This window comes from Leguminivora glycinivorella, chromosome 1, assembly GCF_023078275.1.
Source record: "Leguminivora glycinivorella isolate SPB_JAAS2020 chromosome 1, LegGlyc_1.1, whole genome shotgun sequence".
NCBI lineage: Eukaryota > Metazoa > Arthropoda > Insecta > Lepidoptera > Tortricidae > Leguminivora > Leguminivora glycinivorella.
Genome location: NC_062971.1, coordinates 3,557,548 through 3,577,670, shown reverse-complemented (window position 1 = coordinate 3,577,670; position 20,123 = coordinate 3,557,548). Strand labels below are relative to the sequence as shown.

At 36.8% G+C, this 20,123-nt stretch overlaps 1 protein-coding gene across 2 annotated transcripts; it reads right to left on the bottom strand.

Annotated features, from left to right (window-relative positions):
• Positions 1–2,663: 2,663 nt before the first annotated feature.
• LOC125229120 lies at positions 2,664–18,883 on the bottom strand. Of its 2 annotated transcripts, none has more exons than XM_048133908.1 (6): positions 18,733–18,883; positions 13,648–13,747; positions 13,040–13,126; positions 12,354–12,587; positions 4,457–4,607; positions 2,664–2,946 (listed from the first exon to the last, which is right to left on the bottom strand). In XM_048133908.1, the coding sequence occupies exons 2-6, from the start codon at positions 13,726–13,728 to the stop codon at positions 2,807–2,809; spliced, it is 693 nt and encodes a 230-aa protein (XP_047989865.1). In that variant the 5' UTR covers positions 13,729–13,747; positions 18,733–18,883; the 3' UTR covers positions 2,664–2,806. The 2 variants fall into 2 exon arrangements, with proteins under 2 accessions (XP_047989865.1, XP_047989859.1); XM_048133902.1 differs by lacking the exon at positions 18,733–18,883 and adding an exon at positions 14,721–14,748.
• Positions 18,884–20,123: the final 1,240 nt, after the last annotated feature.

The following is a 20,123-nucleotide window of genomic DNA, read 5'->3' as shown; positions in this document are numbered from 1 at the left end:
GCAAACAGTTCCCGAATTGCAAAATTAACATACAATCTCCTGCAGCTTATTATTGCTGCCTTGCAAGCATATTTCAGTATTCCACAATTTCTTGTAGCACCTATTGGTCGTGTATTAAGGTCGAGTTTTGGTAATTTCTACCTGTTTGGAACCTGTCCAAATGTCCGACTGCGGTGAGCTCGTGATAATTCCCTTTATTAATTCGGAATACAATTTCAAGCATTTTGGAGGCATACGTTTGTGATTAACGTTGGGATTAAATGTTTCGTGTGCATGCTCACAATAAGCGTGGGTTTCTGGAATGTTTTACATACAAATATTTCGAAAGTTCACTTCATACATTTTCAACTAATAAGTAATTAACGTTTGGCGCACCTTTGTGGAACTCTACAAGTTCTAGCCATCGTCTTCTTTCTAACGTTATCCCGGCAATTTGCCATGGCTTCTGAGAGCCTGGGCTCCGCTTGGCAATAATCCCAGGATTCAACGTAGACACTAGTTTTTACGAAAGTGACAGGTCACTGCCATTGCCATCTGACGTTCCAGTTCCAGCTATCGGTTGATAATGGCTGTTCCGTTATTAAACCCAAATTAATACTATGATAGTAGCTGTAGCTACAGTAGCTAGCAAGTAAGGTAACGGACCCAATCATGGACAGTTTAAGAAAAATTTTCGCCTCTTTTTGATATTTCACTCATAAATGTAAAAATTCTACCGCTAAGCGTGTTAAATCTTGAATGTCCTATCCTTCTTTTACATTTCAAGCGTATTGCAGTATGGATACTCCTATTGGTTTCTTCATACTTAACAAATTAAAAATAGGTGTTTTTTCTCCAATTATGGACGGCAGTTCTCCAGTAATGGATCCCCCATTATGGACAGTGAAATAAGCTTAAAATTTTACTTTTAAAGCCAACTGATACTCAATGAGTCAATATTATATACCATAAATGCAATTAGTTTGAGTTATTTTAACATAGGACTGTTTCTTGCAAATTTTGGTTTTGTAAATTGTTCCTTGTCCATCATAGGAGGTAGGCAGTTTTTCGGTTCCAGTAATGGACACTCGCAAAATAACGCCATTTTTTTATATCTTTGGAGCAACAAACTAGTATGTTTTATACCTTATCTCATGCCTAATGCAGTAAGTAAAACGCATTCAAGTTTACACCGAGTATTATTTTTTTATTATTTTATACATGAACTCAACTCTCTTAGCAACATTACTAAGAATTCGTCTTGATATTTTTTTCAGTAAACTGATGAATTTTATCTTGTCGCCAAATCCTTCAAAAATAACCGAATTAATTGAAACTTCAAAATGAAACAGCTCTACAACTCTAGTTGGGGTATTTCACCTTATTTGTAGCCAATTTCAAGGAATAACGCATTAGTTAATTAATATACTTATACATTAATTACGTACATTTCTCTTTATAAAAACACTCATTCCACATAAATGTTAACATCAAAATAAGATAAAATAAAGCAACAAGATGAAATATTCCTGATATTATTTTCCGAACCATCTAACAATTAAACCGTAAAACCTAATCACAGAAGGAACTCACTCAGGGTGAGCTAAATTCATAAGCGCTTACGATTTACGATATTCTGTCTCTCTATCTCTGTCGCTCTTCCATATTGGACGACGACAGAGCCAGACTGCGTTTCGGTTGGCGCGTCGACCGGCATGTCGCTCACGGTAACTTTGCCCAATTCAGGTGAAAATTACTCCAAATCAGAATATTACAACTTTCCCTCGAGACCAGGCAACTAAAACTTCTGATGTAGATTGCTTATTACACTTCCCCGTACAGTGCCTCTCGAGAGTTACGATACCTCGATATGAGTTTTAAATCGATTGAGTTTTTAAATTAAAATTGTGTTTGTGGTCCTTTAGCCGTGCTTCCATATTTCCCATAACTACTAAGGTACATATACCTATTTAAGTACACAGTTTAATTTGAGATTAAAAACTGGTTGTTGACTTTTAAAAAAATAAATTAAAGTTCTTCGAAAACACACAAAATAGGAAAATTACACAAAAAAAAGGTTGATAATTTTTGTCTACTTGACGGATAGCAAATAATACAGGATGTATTTTTTACTGTGTGTCAGTCAGGGTCATGTCACCAGATCATGTGCCACTATTGGGAAATGGTCCTAAAAAAAGATCGGCGATTTGAAATTTAGTAAAAACCATTATGCCAAAAAAGAGTGGTCCTTAAACATCATTTTTAAATTTCATATTTTCAAAGTGTGAATAACTTAGGTTTTATTTTAATTACTATACTAGACATATCTAAAACTTAATGATATAAAACAAAAGAAAAATAAAAAGAAGAACAGTGGGCCTTCTTTATAGCAGGTGCCTTACTATGAAGTAAGCTGACGTTTTGCGGGCCTTCATTTAAATGAGATTACCGTAGAATAAATTAAATTTTATACTTTTTCATAAATTAAAGCGAGTTTATGGTGCTACTTCTCGTTCAGGGATTTATTTCATTACATTATTGCTTAGGTAACGACGCTTTTGCGACTTAGATATTGCTCTCCTTAGTAGGATTTAAGTCACAAAAAGTATAAATAAAAAATAATCCAAGAAAAAATGACCGAGCAACCCTTCATGAATGAATAAAAAAAGACAAATTAATTTTTGACAGTAATTATATTTTAAATATTCACAATACATTTAATAAAACTTTATTTTTATTGTTTTGGAAAAAATGATAAAAATATTCAGTCATATGACGGTAAGATAAATACTTATAATATACAAAATATAATGCTATAATGGGTAAGTTAAGGTATGTCGTCGGTTTTGCGCGCTGCGCACTCGTCGTAAGATGGCGGCTGGTCGCGGTCGTGCGCGGGCGCAGTCTTCTCGGCGCGGACGGCCTTGATGTAGCTGTTCATCATCATCAGGAATATGATGGCTACAACTGGATCAAGAAATAAATGCAATATTTAGTATTCATATCAGCATCATCATATTCATCACACATCATATAAGACATCAAAGTCAAGTGAATGCCGAGGAAATGAGAGCCTTAAAAAGCATGGCTGGTGTGAAGTTGAGTGATAGGATCAGAAATAGCGTGATAAGAGAGAAGTGTGGAGTGGATGTAGATGTGGTGACAAAGATTGAGATGGATGTGTTAAGGTGGTTCGGGCATGTAGGTAGAGAGGATGGATGAGAGGAGAGTAACGAAGAAAGTGTATGAAAAAAGAGTGGAAGGGTCAGTTGGAAGTGGAAGACCTAGGCGAACTTTTCTTGTTCAAATCGGGGAAATATTGCAAAAAGGACAGGTCTAAAGTACTCGAAACCGACGAGCGTGTATGAGAAACGTTATGAAAGTGTGTGAAGCGAAAGTGGTTTGTCAGGATCGTAGTAAATGGAAATCCGTGATCTCTGCCTACCCCTCTGGGAAACAGGCGTGATTGTATGTATGTATGTATCATCATATCAGTCCTAGGACGTCCACGTCCACTGCTGAACATATGCCTCCCCTTTGGACCTCCATGTATACCGGTTGGAATCCAGCGTCTTTCAGCGATCTTTATAAGGCTAAGTATTATTATTCAGTATTAGTCATATTAAAATTTTTAGGACACAGCGGGGCAAATCTCGACTAGGTGGCTATTGTAACTAGTCCATTTTTTCCATTATTACACTATGATGTTGAGTCCTACATGTATCCACTGAACACACCTACCATATATAACCGGTGGATACTCTATTTAATAATACAAACATACTAAAACATGGAAAAAATGGTCCAGTTACATTTGACCCCCAGTAGAGATTTGCCCCGCTGTACCTTACTATGGCTGTCATGCTACCTAAATATTATAACAAAGCGATTGTCGGTAGGTTTTGTACAATTGTACATACATTACATATGAGCAATTTCCGTTAAGTTTGTACATTTGGATCACGTCTCCGATTTTCATAAAAACTGGTAGGCTGATAGTCTATGATGCTGAGCAAGATCCACTAGGTTTCCCAAAATGTCTTCCTTTTTTGTTACCGAAAATGTATAGAAATCTGGTAACAAAAAAGGAAGGTTTCATACAAACTACATAGGACAATTTAGGAAACCTAGTGGATCTTGCTCAGCATCATGGACTCTATTAGCCTACCAATTTTTATCAAACTCGGAGACGTGATCCAAATGTACAAACTTAACGGGAATTGCTCCTATACGCTTTTATTTCTTTAAGTTTTGGATAAACAAATGTTGCGGTTAGTTGGTAAGAGCACCCCAGCCGGCGTATCGTGCTGACAATTTTATCACTTATCCACGTGGATAAGACATCTGTCACTCTCACACTGACATACTTGCTAAAGCGTGACGGATGCTTTATCCACGTGGATAAGTGATAAAATTGGCAGCATTATTCGCCGGCAGCCTTTGTTAAATTCAGTGTTAATGTTAAATTTTTACTTACAGATATCGAGAGCCTTGAGCACCCAGTAGGAATTATACAGGGTGTCCGAGAACATTGTAAACTGGAGCGGCGTGTACGTAAAGTACATCAACTGCAGAATTATTTTGATCACGGATACACTGAAGAACATGCGCATGGTGTCAGCATCTTTCTGTCGAAAAAAAAAAAACTAAGTTCAAACAAAGAGGATCGAGTTTTATAGAGAGTTACTGTCAAAGTAAAATGTGTAATCACAGTGCACAGACTGCCATCTCTCGACACAAACTTAAAACTATTGAACCTCAGTTTTGACAATTTGGTCCATACTGTTAGCTTGATATGTGTTAAAATGACAAATTTTAATATTAGAGCCATCTAGCCGAGCGTTCCCCAAAGGTGTATCGCCAACTAGGCCACCGTAACTTTTTCTCTAGGTCTTTAAGGTACGTTTTTTTCTTAGACTATCCATCTATATACGAAGTTACATAATTATGTCTTTGGTTCAGACTTATTTTCTCAACACTCACTTGCTTTACGATCGAGTCTGGCCTAGCGCGTAGTGACCCTGATACGCCGCGGTCCCGGGCTCGAATGCCGTTAAGGGAGTTTATTTTTGTGATGAGCACAGATATTTTGTTCCTGAGTCATTGATGTTTTCAATGTAATTATATAAGTATTTGTATATTATGTATACCGCCTACCATAAATAACCGGTGGACACTCTATTTAATTATGCAAACATTGTAAAACATGGAGAAAATGGACCAGTTATATTGTCCCTCCAGTCGAGATTTGGCCCGCTGTACCTTATAAGAACATTTTTTTTCTGCATTTAAGACCGATGATAATATTCTTTAGACTTGCTTTTCACAAAACTGACAAGAAATGAAAAAACCCTACATGTCTGGTCTAAGAACTCAGAAAATTCGCGTTTGTACGGATCATAGGTAGATCATTTTGTGGAATAATTCTCCAATATTGAAACAGACATATTTTCAGTTAGGGTAGGGTACATGTATTCAGTATGGGTGGATATTCAGGATATATTCATCCCTCAGTATGGTCAGTCATAACAAAATCGCCCTGAATATACTCAGCATTGCATACATTTACTTAAACAATTAACCATTCTTGCACAGTACAAACACACACATATACAGTCCTATTATTATATAGAAGTGTTATTTAATATACCTTATCACCGAGTGGTAAAGTTCATATTAGGAAAATATGTGGTCCGCAAAGACAAGACGTTTAGTTAAGAGTTATACGAACCCACCGCCAAAAATTACTTTCATACAATCGAAGTTACAGATTTCAATCTCTTATATATATTCAATATCTTTGTTTTATTTTTAAAATATTCATCTGATTTTATAATAACCATGTCAAATTTGTTATTTCAGAATTGAGTTTGCCACTATCAAAATTTTAAGATGACGCCATCACATTTTCCCCTTGTTTTACAGTCACAACCCATTTTGAAGATCAAGCTATTCTAGCGCCATCTGTAAAATACTTCAAACAGCCAATTGAGCCAACCCCCTTAATATCCAAATATGTGAGTGTGCACGGGGAAACGTCCCACGTTGTCGATTGCTATAAAGCTGACAAAGCAGTTTATTAATATAAAGATATAAGTATTTAAATCTCGCATTAATGATAACCAACAAAGTGGGACGTGTTACTAAACACACTCACATGGGATTCAAGTTACATACCTAGCCATAATTTATTTATTAATAATACTAACAGAATAATATTCAATTGTTAATTTAGTATCTTCTTTTTTGTCGAAACCTCTTGACTGAGGGTCGTAACCGCCATAAGTCGCTGTGTGGTGCAGTAAGGTTGCAGTACGTCTGACTTACACACTGACCGACCAACCATAATTTAGTATATTCGCAGCGAGGTTGGACGACTCTTAAGTGCTGTTAGTACGACACATTAGGGCCAAACGTCCGATGCCCAATACCTGTACATTATTCCGGCAGCCAGTCTAGCGATATATCTAGACCGTTCTGTTCAACCGCAAGTGTACGCCAGGCAGGTGAATCTACAAACACTGACTGACCAATCAGAACGTGAATATCTAAAAACAACGATCCGGACAAATGTGTCTGTTAAGTGGAATGCCACTTAACAGATTTGCTTTTTTATGATGCGAAAGAGCGATTCACAAAATTGTGCGGAATGCAGGACAATAAAAGATGCTACTCACACCATCGAAGCTGAAAGACAAAGTTTAGTAACTAATACTTGGGTAAAGGCACCAGTAGTCAGCCTTAAATCGAAAATTCTATTTTCAAAGCCGTCTAATTTGGTCTCCAATGGACCGATTTGAATGATTAATGTTTTTATAGTTCAAGAATTCAATTAAACATTTTTGAAAAGAATAAACCTTAACTTATTGTTTGTTTTAGAAATATTTCGTTAAATATAATAAAAGGGCGTTTTTGCCAGTACTCAGCCCCCTGAGCACCAATATACAGCCTACTAAGTATCCAGTTCCCAGCCCTCGGCTGACTAGTGGGTTCTGTGTTCCGTGACCTCAGTACCCAGTGGTCAACCATGGGCTGACTACTGGATATTTTATCTATGTCAAGCAAATATAGTTATAAGTGCATAAATATTTAAGGGTCATTGATTTATAGACTTACGTACCATTTGAAAACAAAAAGAAGTCTTAAATCCTATAGGCAGCCGGGGAGGCTGACTTCTGGAATTATGACATATTTCCTTGAACCCAGTGGTTAGCCGCAGGTGGCTGACTATTAGATTTTGTGTAAAAAGTAGTTTCCAATAACCAGCCCCCTTAAAAATCTGGGTTTCACATAAATTTTTATATTTTTTACTTTATTCAGATAGTTTAAGTATTAATTAAGCGAAAAAGTTCTTCTTCTTTAACCAAGAAATCATAATTTGGCTGCTAACATCTTAGCAAAATACCATGTGATATTCTAATAAAAATGGCGAAAGCACATAATGCTTCATGAAAGAAGACTGCACCTCTTTGAAATCAATTGTAAATAATGATATATTTTACAATTACTATTTAATCAATCTATGATTTTATCTAATTTTGACACGAACTTCGATAATTACAGCCCGAAATGTACAAAAAAGGTTGACCACTGGCGCACGGCTGGGCACTGGTGCTTTTACCCTATAACATTCATTTACTCAATGTGGCCACATATAACTATATTTTGTCGCTTCCTTTGTCTAAAACTGCCAGATATTTGTGAAGCCGGTCAATCTGTGAATTGGACGTCGTTAAGTTTGCAATTAGGATTTAGTTTTGTAACAATGGGAGTGACATTATTAAGTATGATAAAACCCCTTTTATTGAATAAAGGTTAAAAAAAACTAACAGCATTTTTACACATACTTATTAATTAAATGAAATCGGGACTTAATCGCGTAACACTTACGTTTACTTATACATATTTGGTTACGCGATTAAGTCCCGTAATATTTTTTTAATCATGTAATTCTCGTGAATTTCAGTAAAGTAAAAATAGTACTTAAATAATTTTTCAGTACAAATGACTTTTTGCCCGCATTATTGAAAAACGTCGTATGAATACACGTGCGAAAAAGAAATTAATATTAACTAGTGTCGATTTAAAACACTCCCTTCGGTCGTGTATTCATTTATCGCCACTCCTTTCGAATTTCCTTTTCTCGTCCGCACTTGTATCGTAATGGTAGACCATCAGGTAATGACCTACGAGACCGATAATAAACTACACGTTTGTGTCTCTATTTTTGTTAAATAATACTGTTTGAATGCGAATAGCTGTTTTTGCGTGCGACTTTACTGTACGTACGTATACTTTTCTGGCATGGCCGGTATTTTCCTAGTTTCATTCAAATTGATATATTTGTATACTATCAAGCGCGATGAGCCAAGGGGCCGTTTGCACAATATTCCCATCCTCGCGATATTGTCCCGGGAGAACTCAGTGTGCGTAGCCGAATGGCACAAACGCTCACGAAACGAGACGCTCCTAGATATCTATCTCTATCGCTCTTGCGTATTGGCGTGACAGAGCCAAACTACCTTTCGCGGCGTTTCGTTTTCGGTTCGCGTCGCAGAAATGCCATTCGGCTACGGCACCTGCTCATCTTTATAGTGCCGGATCAATGTGGATCACGCTCAAAGAGGTTTAGGCGAAATTTACTTTGGGATGTACCGGCGGCATCAATGGCGTCTGTACCTCTAAAGTGACCTTTTCGTAAACTTAAAAATATGCTATTTGAGAAATAAATTAGTAACATATTTAAAATTGCAAACGGGACTTAATTGCGTATTTACTATGTTTTAAACACTATGGACCAAGACACTATGGTATGGTAGTCAGGACCAAGTGTGGGTAGTTTGAAAAACTCGTACAGCTAGAAGATGTTGATGTCAACTTCAGCCAGTCTGCTCCGAGACCACGGGGAGAATGCCGTCCTTGAAACGTCGGAGGTGTGTGTGAGTGTTTAAAACATAGTAAATACGCGATTAAGTAAGTCCCGTTTGCAATTTTAAATATGAGTAAAAATCGTGAAAGATTAAATTAGTAACAGATACAATAGCATACGTGTAGCCCCTTCGGCCTCTTAACGTACTTACTTCTCTGGTAACTGGCTTTGGTCAAGCACTTTGTTAAGGGAGGAAAAGGGTTGGTGAAATTCTTAGCTCCACGGAGAGGAAGACAGGACATTATCAAATACTGTTGTACATGTACAGTGAGCTTTTTTATTTCTCCATGTAATTTCGCAGCTCACTTTACTTAGTAAATAGGAGGTAATTGACACATCTGAGCCATATCGTATCCTGCTCGTAGACCTGCACGGTATTTAAGGTTTTTTTAAGTTAAAAAAAGCCCTTGATTATTACGTAAAAAACATTATCACAAATGTAATTACAAGGTTTACTCGTAATAATACTTCAGTAGCAGTTTTCACAAGTCTCGTTAATGGATTAAGCCACTTCGTTCGAATAAAAACAGTGCTCATTGTTTTTTACCACGCCTCGGAGATAAAAGCGTTCGCATTTAACTTAAGGCGCCGTAGCTTTAGAATACAGGGTCAACATCGCAGGCTTCGTAAGCGCATCGTAGCTATTTCTCTCTGTCGCTCATCTGTAGTGGCGCGACAGAGCCAGACGCGGTTTGATTACTACATAGCGTCAACGATTGTCAGTTCTCGCCGGGGTAATAACCGGCCTAGTTAGCATTTCGGCTAGGCCGTCAGCAATTTTGAAAAATCGTAGATCACAGTTAAGATTGTCAAAATTCTGTTAACAACATCGAGGCCTTTCCCTAGTAATTTTATTGTCTTGTGATACAAATCCCGATTTTGCGTCAGAGACAATAGCGTTTTGTTCGCTATGGAGTGTAATTAATAGACAGAGATAAGAGTTTTGAATGATTCACGGTTATTTTCATTAGACTTATATTGACCGGGATATAGACCGTGATTACCTTTTTGATTTTTGTCGAGCTCCCGATATTTCGACGCAGTTGCATGCATCATGATCACGGAGCTCGACAAAAATCAAAAAGGTAATCACGGTCTATATCCCGATCAATATAAGTCTAATAGACAGAGATGTTAAAAAATAGATAGTGCAATGTATTTAAATACAAAATGCAAATACTTTGGTTTTTCCTATTTCAAATAAAAATACAAAATAGTTTTACAAAATGGTATTTAAAATACAAAATGCAAAATAGGTATGTTCAAAATACCTTTATTCAAATAAAATATTTTTTGGCATAATGTTTTAATTTTTTTTAAGGTAAAACTTTTATTTTAAAGATGTGTTTAAAACACAGAATCACCAGATAGCCCAGAAACCTGGCTTTATAAAATTAACACGTTAAAAAGTGAAGCCAAAAATGGACTGTCTCCATGTCTTTTACCTAATATTATAAAAATCGAATGAAATATTGCAATATGTATGAAATATGAAAAAAAAACCTAAAATAATAGTAATAATAATTAAGCATAATATATTACAGCTGTACTAAATAGAAATGCCTACAGTCATTAGGTATACGAATCATATCGATTTTCCCCGATTTTTCGATGTGCACGGTCAGGGTGCTAAGTCTGGGATCTTGCAACAAATCGCTTACTATTTATTGAACCTTAATTATTATAGGAACCACTATGTTAGCAGGACTGAAAATAAGTGTGTTTTTGTAAAACATTAAATTATTAGCGCTTCCGAACGTGTTGTCCCGGTCAGTACATAAGTTAGGTAGACAAAGAAAAAATATAATACTCGCTCGGTACCATCTATTTTACGTCAAAAAGTGACAAAAATCATTTTGTATTTTGAAGTGGTAGAAAATGCAAAATACTTGTACTAAAAAGTATTTCCAATAAAATACAAAATAATTTTCGATAAAAATATTTAAAATACCAAATAAAAAATAGGTATTTTGTATTTCTATTTGAAATGCTTTTATTTCAAATAGTTAACATCTCTGTTAATAGATAACTTAGCTATCACATTACAGATGAATACAAGGTCGTTTTCCATCTAATTTTCCAACCACTGCCAGTTTCTTATTATTTAACAAGATCTCTGTTATTATAATATCTTAGACATTCATATATAATATACCTACATCAAACAATCACCGAAACAAAATCCAATGATCTAAAAAAACTACGAACCTAGAACGCGGCTTTAAAAAATTGTAAGTAGATAATTTGGAAAAAAGCTGGCATGAAAACTGGCATAAATAAAAACAAATCGTTGTTCGAAAAAGGAACGGAACTCACGGCACCTTAACTGGCAAAAGGTATTAAAAATACGCATTCCGTAGAGTGCAACCGCTGAAACTTATAATTGTGAAACATTTTTCACTTTATTGAGCTATACATTTTCGCTTAGTACTTATACAAGTGCTCTTTAATAGGTTGTAAATCATATAATAGTGTATTTTCAAAAGGAGTTACAAATTAATCTTCGATATAATAAACGAGACATGGAAATAAAATAAAAAAAGTAAATAAGTGAGGTTAAAGTAACAAGATTTTTAAGTAATATTGAATACCTATATCAATAATTGTTATTGGCCTTCATAAATTCAATTTTGAAATCATTCATTTTTGTTGTTGTAAGACAAATAACTACCTAGTAACTATGCAGTAAATTAAAACATTCAATATATTTGTTATCGGATTCTACGCATATCTTCATTAGTCATGGCAATCGACATTCGTGTCTAATTATGAATGTTACGGCTATGAAAACAATAGGTACTCGGTAAATAATACTAAATATTATCATACGTCATCGGTGGCAAAATACGAACTAAGCGAATAGTTCGCTAAAAGGTTGATTCGTCATACTTATAAATATGTAAGAATTTGTTTGGTTTGGTTTAAAACAATCAATTTCATGTTTTCCTATAGACTTCGAATTTCGTACAACTATATCAGCTGTGGTTAGTTTCGTCGTCACTAATACGACTTTTTGAGGTGAAATGAGGACGATGAGGTGTAATACATTTCTTAATTATACCATATTATACATAGCCGTGAATGTCGCTGACTAAAAGAAGTAACTCATCCGTGCAGCGCCTTGTTGTTGGTCACCACACGTCTCAGCCACACGACATGAAGCATGATGTTAATCAAGTTGATACAGATGCACCATGCCCGGGTAGCGACGGGCAGTGCCCCGGACCCCCAAACTGTCATAGTAGCCCAGAATTAATCACCTTATGCAGGGCCTTGATATAGGAAACCACATGTCTCAGCCACATGACATGAATCATGATATTAATCAAGTCGATCAGATACAGATGCACCATGCCCGGGCAGCAACGGGGGGTGCCTCGGACCCCCAAAACTGTCATAGTAGCCCAGAATTAATGAGTAGGAGCCATGGACGTTGGTGACTCACCTTATGCAGGGCCTTGATATAGGAAACCACAAGTCTCAGCCACACGACATGAATCATGATGTTAATTAAGTCGATCAGATACAGATGCACCATGCCCGGGTAGCAATGGGGGGTGCCCCGGACACCCAAACTGTCATAGTAGCCCAGAATTAATGGAAATGGGTAGAACCCGTGGGTCCCGATGTTCATGACCACGAGCAGTGGCTCCAGCCATGACCAGTTTATGTTATGGAGCTGTAAAACGGAAGGTAAATTGGTTAAGCAAATGTAGATAGTATAAATAAATAAATAAAACATCAACTACGAGTGCTCTCTCGCATTAGTTAGGAACTTTTGAAAGAATGATAAGGAGATAAGGCTACGGCCACGGCACGCTACAGAGGATGAACTATTTATTGGCAGGCAGTTGCCTTTTATTTTTGAACAATTGTTTTGTTTCGTATAATTCTGAACAGCTGATTTTTTAGCTGATAATATACGTACTTCTATTTAAATATTGCCTATTAGATATCCACAATATGTATAAGAATTGACTTATAGTAATTTCCTTTCAGTTCATTTTCATTTATTCATTCAGCGATCAACATAGGATCATAATTATATCATTAAAATTAAAATTATAATACACAGTAAATTAATTAAATTAAATGCACTCGTATAATATAATGAAATTATACATAACTTACAACATTTATATCCACGTCACACGAGAAGAAATTCGTAACAGCCGATAAGATGACGAGATGACAAGCTAAATCCACTGTACTGGCAACCTGTTACAAATAAGAAGTTAATTAAGATCAAACTAACTAATTTAAAATGGATCTACTTGAGTAATTGTTATTAGAATTATCTGTAGTCTTGCGTTCCGCTTCGTTGCCTACCAATGGAGTGTAACAAGATAGTTTTTCTGGTAATTTCCCGAAAATCAACAGCAATATTGTCCCTATTTTTCGTGGTAGACATTTTTACATCTTCGTGATAGACAACATAGGTCTAACAAGATAGCTCTAACTACCTCCTCCACGAAAACTAGGAATGCCCTCAGGTTGGTCAAGTTCATTTAACATCGCCGCGATATCTGGAGACCCTGGTGCGATTCCCGGCTTCGCCACCAGTGGGCTTGATCGCCTTTTCTTTAGTGTATGCCATACATACCATACACTGTATGGTACCTAGATAGGTAGATACTCAGTAGATACTGAGTCAGCAAAATAGTAAAAAACAAAATTAATAGTCTAAGAAATCCATTTTTTTACATAAAAAAAATATCTTTATGTTCTTTCATGCTTACCAAATTTAAATATCCTATGAAGAAACATCTAGCGCGCAAATATGGCACGCCGCAGCATCGATCTCGCCAAGCTGACGCCATCTTCTCGCAGACAAGCAACCTGTAACACAAACTTATTAATAATAGGAAATAATGTTAATGACCACGTTCACAGAAATCGCGAAGCGTCTGGTTGAGGTAACTGGTGACCGAAGAGCTGGCGATTTCCTCGCACAACGTATCAGCATTGCGATACAGCAAGGAAATGTCTCCAGTATCCTTGGTACAATGCCTCAAGGGCCTATTTTAGACATTAGCTATCTTTTAAGTTTAGTCTTAGTTTCTTATATAAATATGTAAATATGTTCATATAAATAAAGATTATGTAACTTAAAAAAGAAAAAAAAACAAGGGACAAAGCTGTAGTTTAACCGCACCTGCCAACATTGAATAGGTACCCGAGCAAGTGAAATATTCCAAAAAGTGGAAGGGCTGAGCGTTGCGAGGGTTTCAAGGCACGAAGGTTAAACAACTTTGCCACCTAGTGAAACATAAAATCTTTCACTTACACCAATACGAATAAAATAATGACTATATGTGGGAAGTGCTTCGTGATACAAAATAAGCTACGACTCAGCATCACATTTGAGCGTGAGACAAATATGAGCTTTGTGAAATATGTATGTTGTATGCGAACGTTCAATGAATTCCATTTATACCTACGATAAAATATTTACATATCACACTTTTAAATAGCTGTCGAATCATCATCCTCCTTGCGTTATCCCGGCATTCGCCACAGCTCATGGGAACCTGCGATCCGCTTTGACAACTAATCCCAAGATTTGGCGTAGGCACTAGTTTTACGAAAGCGACTGCCATCTGACCTTCCAACCCGAAGGGTAAATAGGCCTTATTGGTATTAGTCTGGTTTTCTCACGATGTTTTCCTTCACCGAAAAGCGACTGGCAAATATCAAATGATATTTCTCATATAAGTTCCGAAAAACTCATTGGTACGAGCCGGGGTTCGAACCCGCGACCTCCGGATCGAAAGTCTAGCTGTCGAATGTCAGATAAATTATATGCACGTACCTGTGTACCAACGGCATCACAGCTATGCTCAAAATGAATTGGAGCACGCAAGAAATTTAAATATTTATAAAAAACAATAACAGATATTTGTTTAGACAAGTGTGTTTATTGATGAAAAAGACTAAGGATTACTCATAGTAGGTATGTTGTTATTATCTATCAATCAAACATCCTTAATAAATAAAGAAGCGAAGCACGAGGAACTTTGGCTGAACAGTTTTTTTTTGTTTTTGTTCATTTTACGTACTAACATAATTTACTTTTGAATGCAGTAAAATAAATGTGCAATATTTTAAGTCAAAATCTAATTATAATTGCACTAGCTTATGCCCGCGGCTTCGCTCGTGTTACATTCAAAAAATTCTGAATGCTCCATACAAACTTCCGCACCCCATTTTAGGGGAGTTTTTGTAACCGTAAGCTTCATTTCGTATGGGATTTTGAGCAGCGCGCCAAGTGAGATGAATTGTAGACACGTTAGCAGACACATCATTCGAAAACACAACATAAGGCACTGGTCCCACCGCGAGCTAGTAAGCTATGAGCTATCGGCTATAAAAACGAACAAAAAATAATCACTAATCGTGTAAATAAAAGAGACACGGTGATGTTTATAGCTACTCGCCCAACGGTGAGCTATTAATATCGCCGTGCCGTGCCTTTTATTACAGCGGATAGCTCATAGCTTACTAGCTCGCGGTGGGACCTGTGCCTAACGTTATCAACAGTTAGGATCTGAAATCATTTGCAACTTGTCTCCCACATTTTTTTCGTCGACCTTTATATCCACATGTACTATTAGAGTCATCATTTCATTTACTTGTCCTTTAACCCCTGGAACGCCGTTGACAAAAATTTGCTACTGAATTAATAACCTTCAATCTGTTAATTACAGTTTATTTTGTCTGTGACAGATCTGGAACAAGGCAGTTGAGGGGTTAAGCTCAATTACTTGGGGTAGGCGCAGCATGTCTTTTTTTTTCATATCTCTCTATCGGACGGCCACGTAATGAGAAGAGATGCCCACCACATGACTAAGAGACCCCTAAACGACATACCCGAAATAAGAAAGGGCAAAGGCCGCCCACCCACGACATGGATGAGCACAGTGTCGAATGACTTGAGAACGATAGGCGCAAGCCCTGACATGACGTTAAACAGAGAAGAGTGGCGCAAATTGATACGGAGAGCCGACCCCAAACCCTAGAATATGGGAAAAAGGCCAGCCGGCGTATCATATGCTGCCAATTTGATCACTTATCCACGTGGATAAGACATCTGTCACTCTCACACTGACATACTTGCTAAAGCGTGACGGATGCTTTATCCACGTGGATAAGTGATAAAATTGGCAGCAGCATGATACGCCGGCAGGTTGATGATGATGATCTCTATCGGACGTCATCTCACCATTCACTTGCACTTGTTTCATATCATCTCTCACACAGTATCAGAGTATTAATCAAATGTATGAATATACTTATATTATTCGTATTTGCTACCGAAAAACTTATTCGTACCTACAATCCCAGAGTTTGAACTCGTATCGACAGATCCCTATCAATCAATTATTTCAGGTGAAAATACGAACTGAAAACATTTTCAACTCCGTTAGGGATCACAGTATTTTTAGGAAGCTCGAATACAAATATTTACCTACACTTCCTTTTTTCCATTTGTCAGTTGTTCGTTAATGATATGCTCTCAAGTCATCTAAGTAGGTAATTTTTTTTAAATATGAGCGATTCATCAACCTCTTTGCGTTATCCCGGCATTTAGGCTCATGGGAGCCTGGGGGTCCGCTTTGACAACGAATCCCAAGAATTGGCGTAGGCACTAGTTTTTTTACGAAAGCGAATGCCATCTGACCTTCCAACTTTAGGGGTAACTAGGCCTTATTGGAATTAGTCCGGTTTCCTCACGATATTTTCCTTCACCGAAAAGCGACTGGCAAATATCAAATGACATTTCGCACATAAGTTTCGAAGAACTCATTGGTACGAGCTGGGGTTCGAACCCGCGCCCGCGACCTCCGGTCCGCTAAGATATCAGCGATCATATGATGAAAGTCTGAAGAAGTTGACGGAAATTTACAAATCTTAAAGGAAAATGTAGATTACTAATTTTGCTACCTACTATTTTAGAGTGTCGTTTAATTAAATGGGCCTGTTGATGAAAATTATAACCAAATGGCATCGCCGGCATCGCGGCAGCGTTCGTACCTATTATAAAATTGGTAACAGTTCCCACTTCTTAGTCCTACTTTGTTCTACACTTACGCAAGTCGTAAGTGCGTTTTCACATTATCCGATCCGATATCGGATATAGAACCGATATCCCATACATTGAAGCCGCCATCTTTGATTTTTGCTTTTGATATCCTTCCGACATCCGATATCGGATCGGATAATATGAAAACGCACTAAATAATGATGTACTTTTATTAGCTACCTAAGCACAGTATAATAAAGAGTAGGTACTATTGTACAGTATGGCCACTCCCGCTCCCCGCTGAAAGTGCCGCCCACCCCCTCTCGGTTACCTCACAGTTACCGCCTGTCAAAAACGCGAACAGTCGACCTGTCATATTTCACTCATACAAGCATAATACGCGTTCACCCACACGAGCTTAGACTGTGTGCTAGGAACGCGCCTCTTTCATATATTTGATCGCCAGTGTCCGAGGTGTGAACTAAGTATAACACTATGTATCGACAAATAGGTATTATTATCGAATTCAAATATCGTGAGTCATACTAACCTGTAACTATTTTTTATGTTTAACTTGCGATTATGATCTGACACGAGCATTCGTCATAAAAGTACCTAAGTATACGGTTAAGTGCGTCATATGGAGAAGTATGTCTGGCCTGACATTTGATGAGTTTAAACTATGGTCAGTGTATAAGAGATCATACGTTTACCACTAATGGTGAGTATGAGTACACTGAGAGAAAAAAACAACCAATTTTCATGTTCGTTCAACATGTTTTTTGGTTAAAATAGCGCCTACGTGCTTTTTGGTTCAAACAGCAAGTTAGATTTTGTTAACTGTAACTAGTACATTCTACAAGTTTCATTTTATTTGAATCAATTAATATTTTATTTGAATCAACAAGTCGATTTTATAAAAGCAACATGACTCATATTGTTTTAAACATATGTTTGGCTGATTCAATCAAATATCTTTTTAACAAGTTTGACCTTGTTGTTCGAACAAATTCGACTTGTATCATCAACATTGTGATTTATTCCGTTTACTAAAATACTTTTGTTTCAAACGGATAAACCCGCAACAAGTCCAACTTGTTACATTCACAATGCAAATTTCTCTCTAGCAAGTAGTATAAATATGAACTCACAAAAACACCTGTGTCAATGAGTAAAAAGCCAGACGCAAAAAACAAAAAGTCATATTTCCGTTCATTATAAATAGTAGACTTCTAGATTTATATTATGGTCTAGCTAGACAGAGGACACGTGGAGAGAGGGGTTGCCTATGAAGCTGTGATAATCCCGGGTTCAAACCCTGGTAACGGCATTTTAGTCGTGAAATAAGCACGGATATTTCTTAAAGTTTATAAGCTACGTGCCTATTAGATTATCATGTAGTGATCTTTGCTTATTCTCATAAGCACATACTTAAATCAGCCAAAAATAAGACCATGAAATATAATGTACTAGCTTTTGCCCGCGGCTTCGCTCGCGTTAGAAAGAGACAAATAGTAGCCTATGTCACTCTCCATCCCTTCAACTATCCCCACTCAAATCACGACTATTCGTCGCTCCGTTTTGCCGTGAAGGACGGACAAGCAAACAGACACATACACTTTCCCATTTATAATATTAGTATGGATTAAAACTGTTTAACCTACTAAATAGATTCCAATAACATAAATATTCTGGACATTTTCTAAGATATGTATAATCTTTATGCCACAAAACAACAACTGCTACTTGACTTAACCATACAAGTAAGTATAAGCAATAACTAAACACAGTTTACACTTACCTTAGCAATTCCAAGTTATATATTTCACACTAAATATTTTAAGCACTAAATACATGAATCACAGCACGAAACTCGGTGGCAGTATCAACGGAACTGTCGATGCGTGGAAACCGAGCATTTCAATGCAATTTACCTCATGAAACAATTGAACATCGTCAACTCTATTGTCTTTAGATATAGTTGATATTACAATAGTTATGTGTTAGTGTTTTAATGTGTGATGTCTATGTGTGCGTCGGTGTAGAATTGTAGATCTACACACAGATGGCGAGCATGTGTGCTTCAGGGAAAAGCGTGTGCGCATGAATTATGTTCATTTGAAGATTAAGTCGGAGTGAATGAAATTCACTCTGTTATCTTTTTGATAATTTTTACACGTGTAATAAAAAAAGACTATTAATATTCACTTAATAATTAAATTTGGTGTCTACATTATAATGTCCACACATCTTTTAAAGTTCGGGCAATGTATAACGTTATCGTCACTGGATCAACATCAATTTATTTGAAAGTAGGTATACCTTGTCTCAAATCTAAATTTTAATAAAAAAATGACGTTTCTATTGAAAAATCAGACTTTTTCCCCATAATTAGTCACAAACAAAAAAGTTTTATTTATCTGTTTTAATTAGATATTGTACGGTAACCATGATTTTTTCATGTATTTAAAAATTACTTTAAATAAATAAAAAAAAAACAGGAACAAGGTGTGCTTTATTTGTCTTTATTCAATATTGAAGCCGAATTGCAGCCGAAAACCGGGCGAAGTGGAGAAGACTGATCAAAAAGGACTGCGCTAGGCCGGCAAAACGCTAGGTTGCAGAAGAAGTTTAAAAGTAACAGTCAAAAGGCGCAATTTGTCTATGAAATTAGTAGAGTTAGACGCTTATTTCGTTCTCACGGCATACTACTTACTTCGGCACATTCACTACATTCCATTTAGTGACGACCACATCTTAAAAATATAACAATAACGCTATCGTTCATTTAATATTCATTCATCGCCATTAATGAATGCCCGGTCCCCAAGCACAGATTCACAGTCCGTTGTTTTCAGTTTATTGTAATCATCGCCTCTTAATTCATTCAACTGAGCGTGCAACCACTAACCCCTTTTAAACTAGCTCTTATTCTATAAGGGAATTAAGTGGTAAATGCTGATTGTGTGTACTAGTCTGCAATTGCCGGCCGCTCGTCTCTTATAGAATATGCACGGGGCCGGGCCTTGAGGCGGATACATAATGCAACGGCGATGGCACACCTGGCAGAAATATCGATCGCCAGTGGAAATAGTAATCTGACCGTATGTCTGTGGATTTAAATAATCGCTGATGGTGTGGAAATTTATATTGCTATGTAGCGTACATATATAGGTGATTTAAATGCAGATA

Excerpts from the sequence above, each read along its gene's own strand:
- LOC125229120 (XM_048133902.1), bottom strand. Across the intron at positions 13,127-13,647 it reads TCATAGGATATTTAAATTTG|GTTGCCAGTACAGTGGATTT; the intron begins GTAAGCATGAAA and ends TATTTGTAACAG. Across the intron at positions 12,588-13,039 it reads GTGACGTGGATATAAATGTT|CTCCATAACATAAACTGGTC; the intron begins GTAAGTTATGTA and ends TCCGTTTTACAG.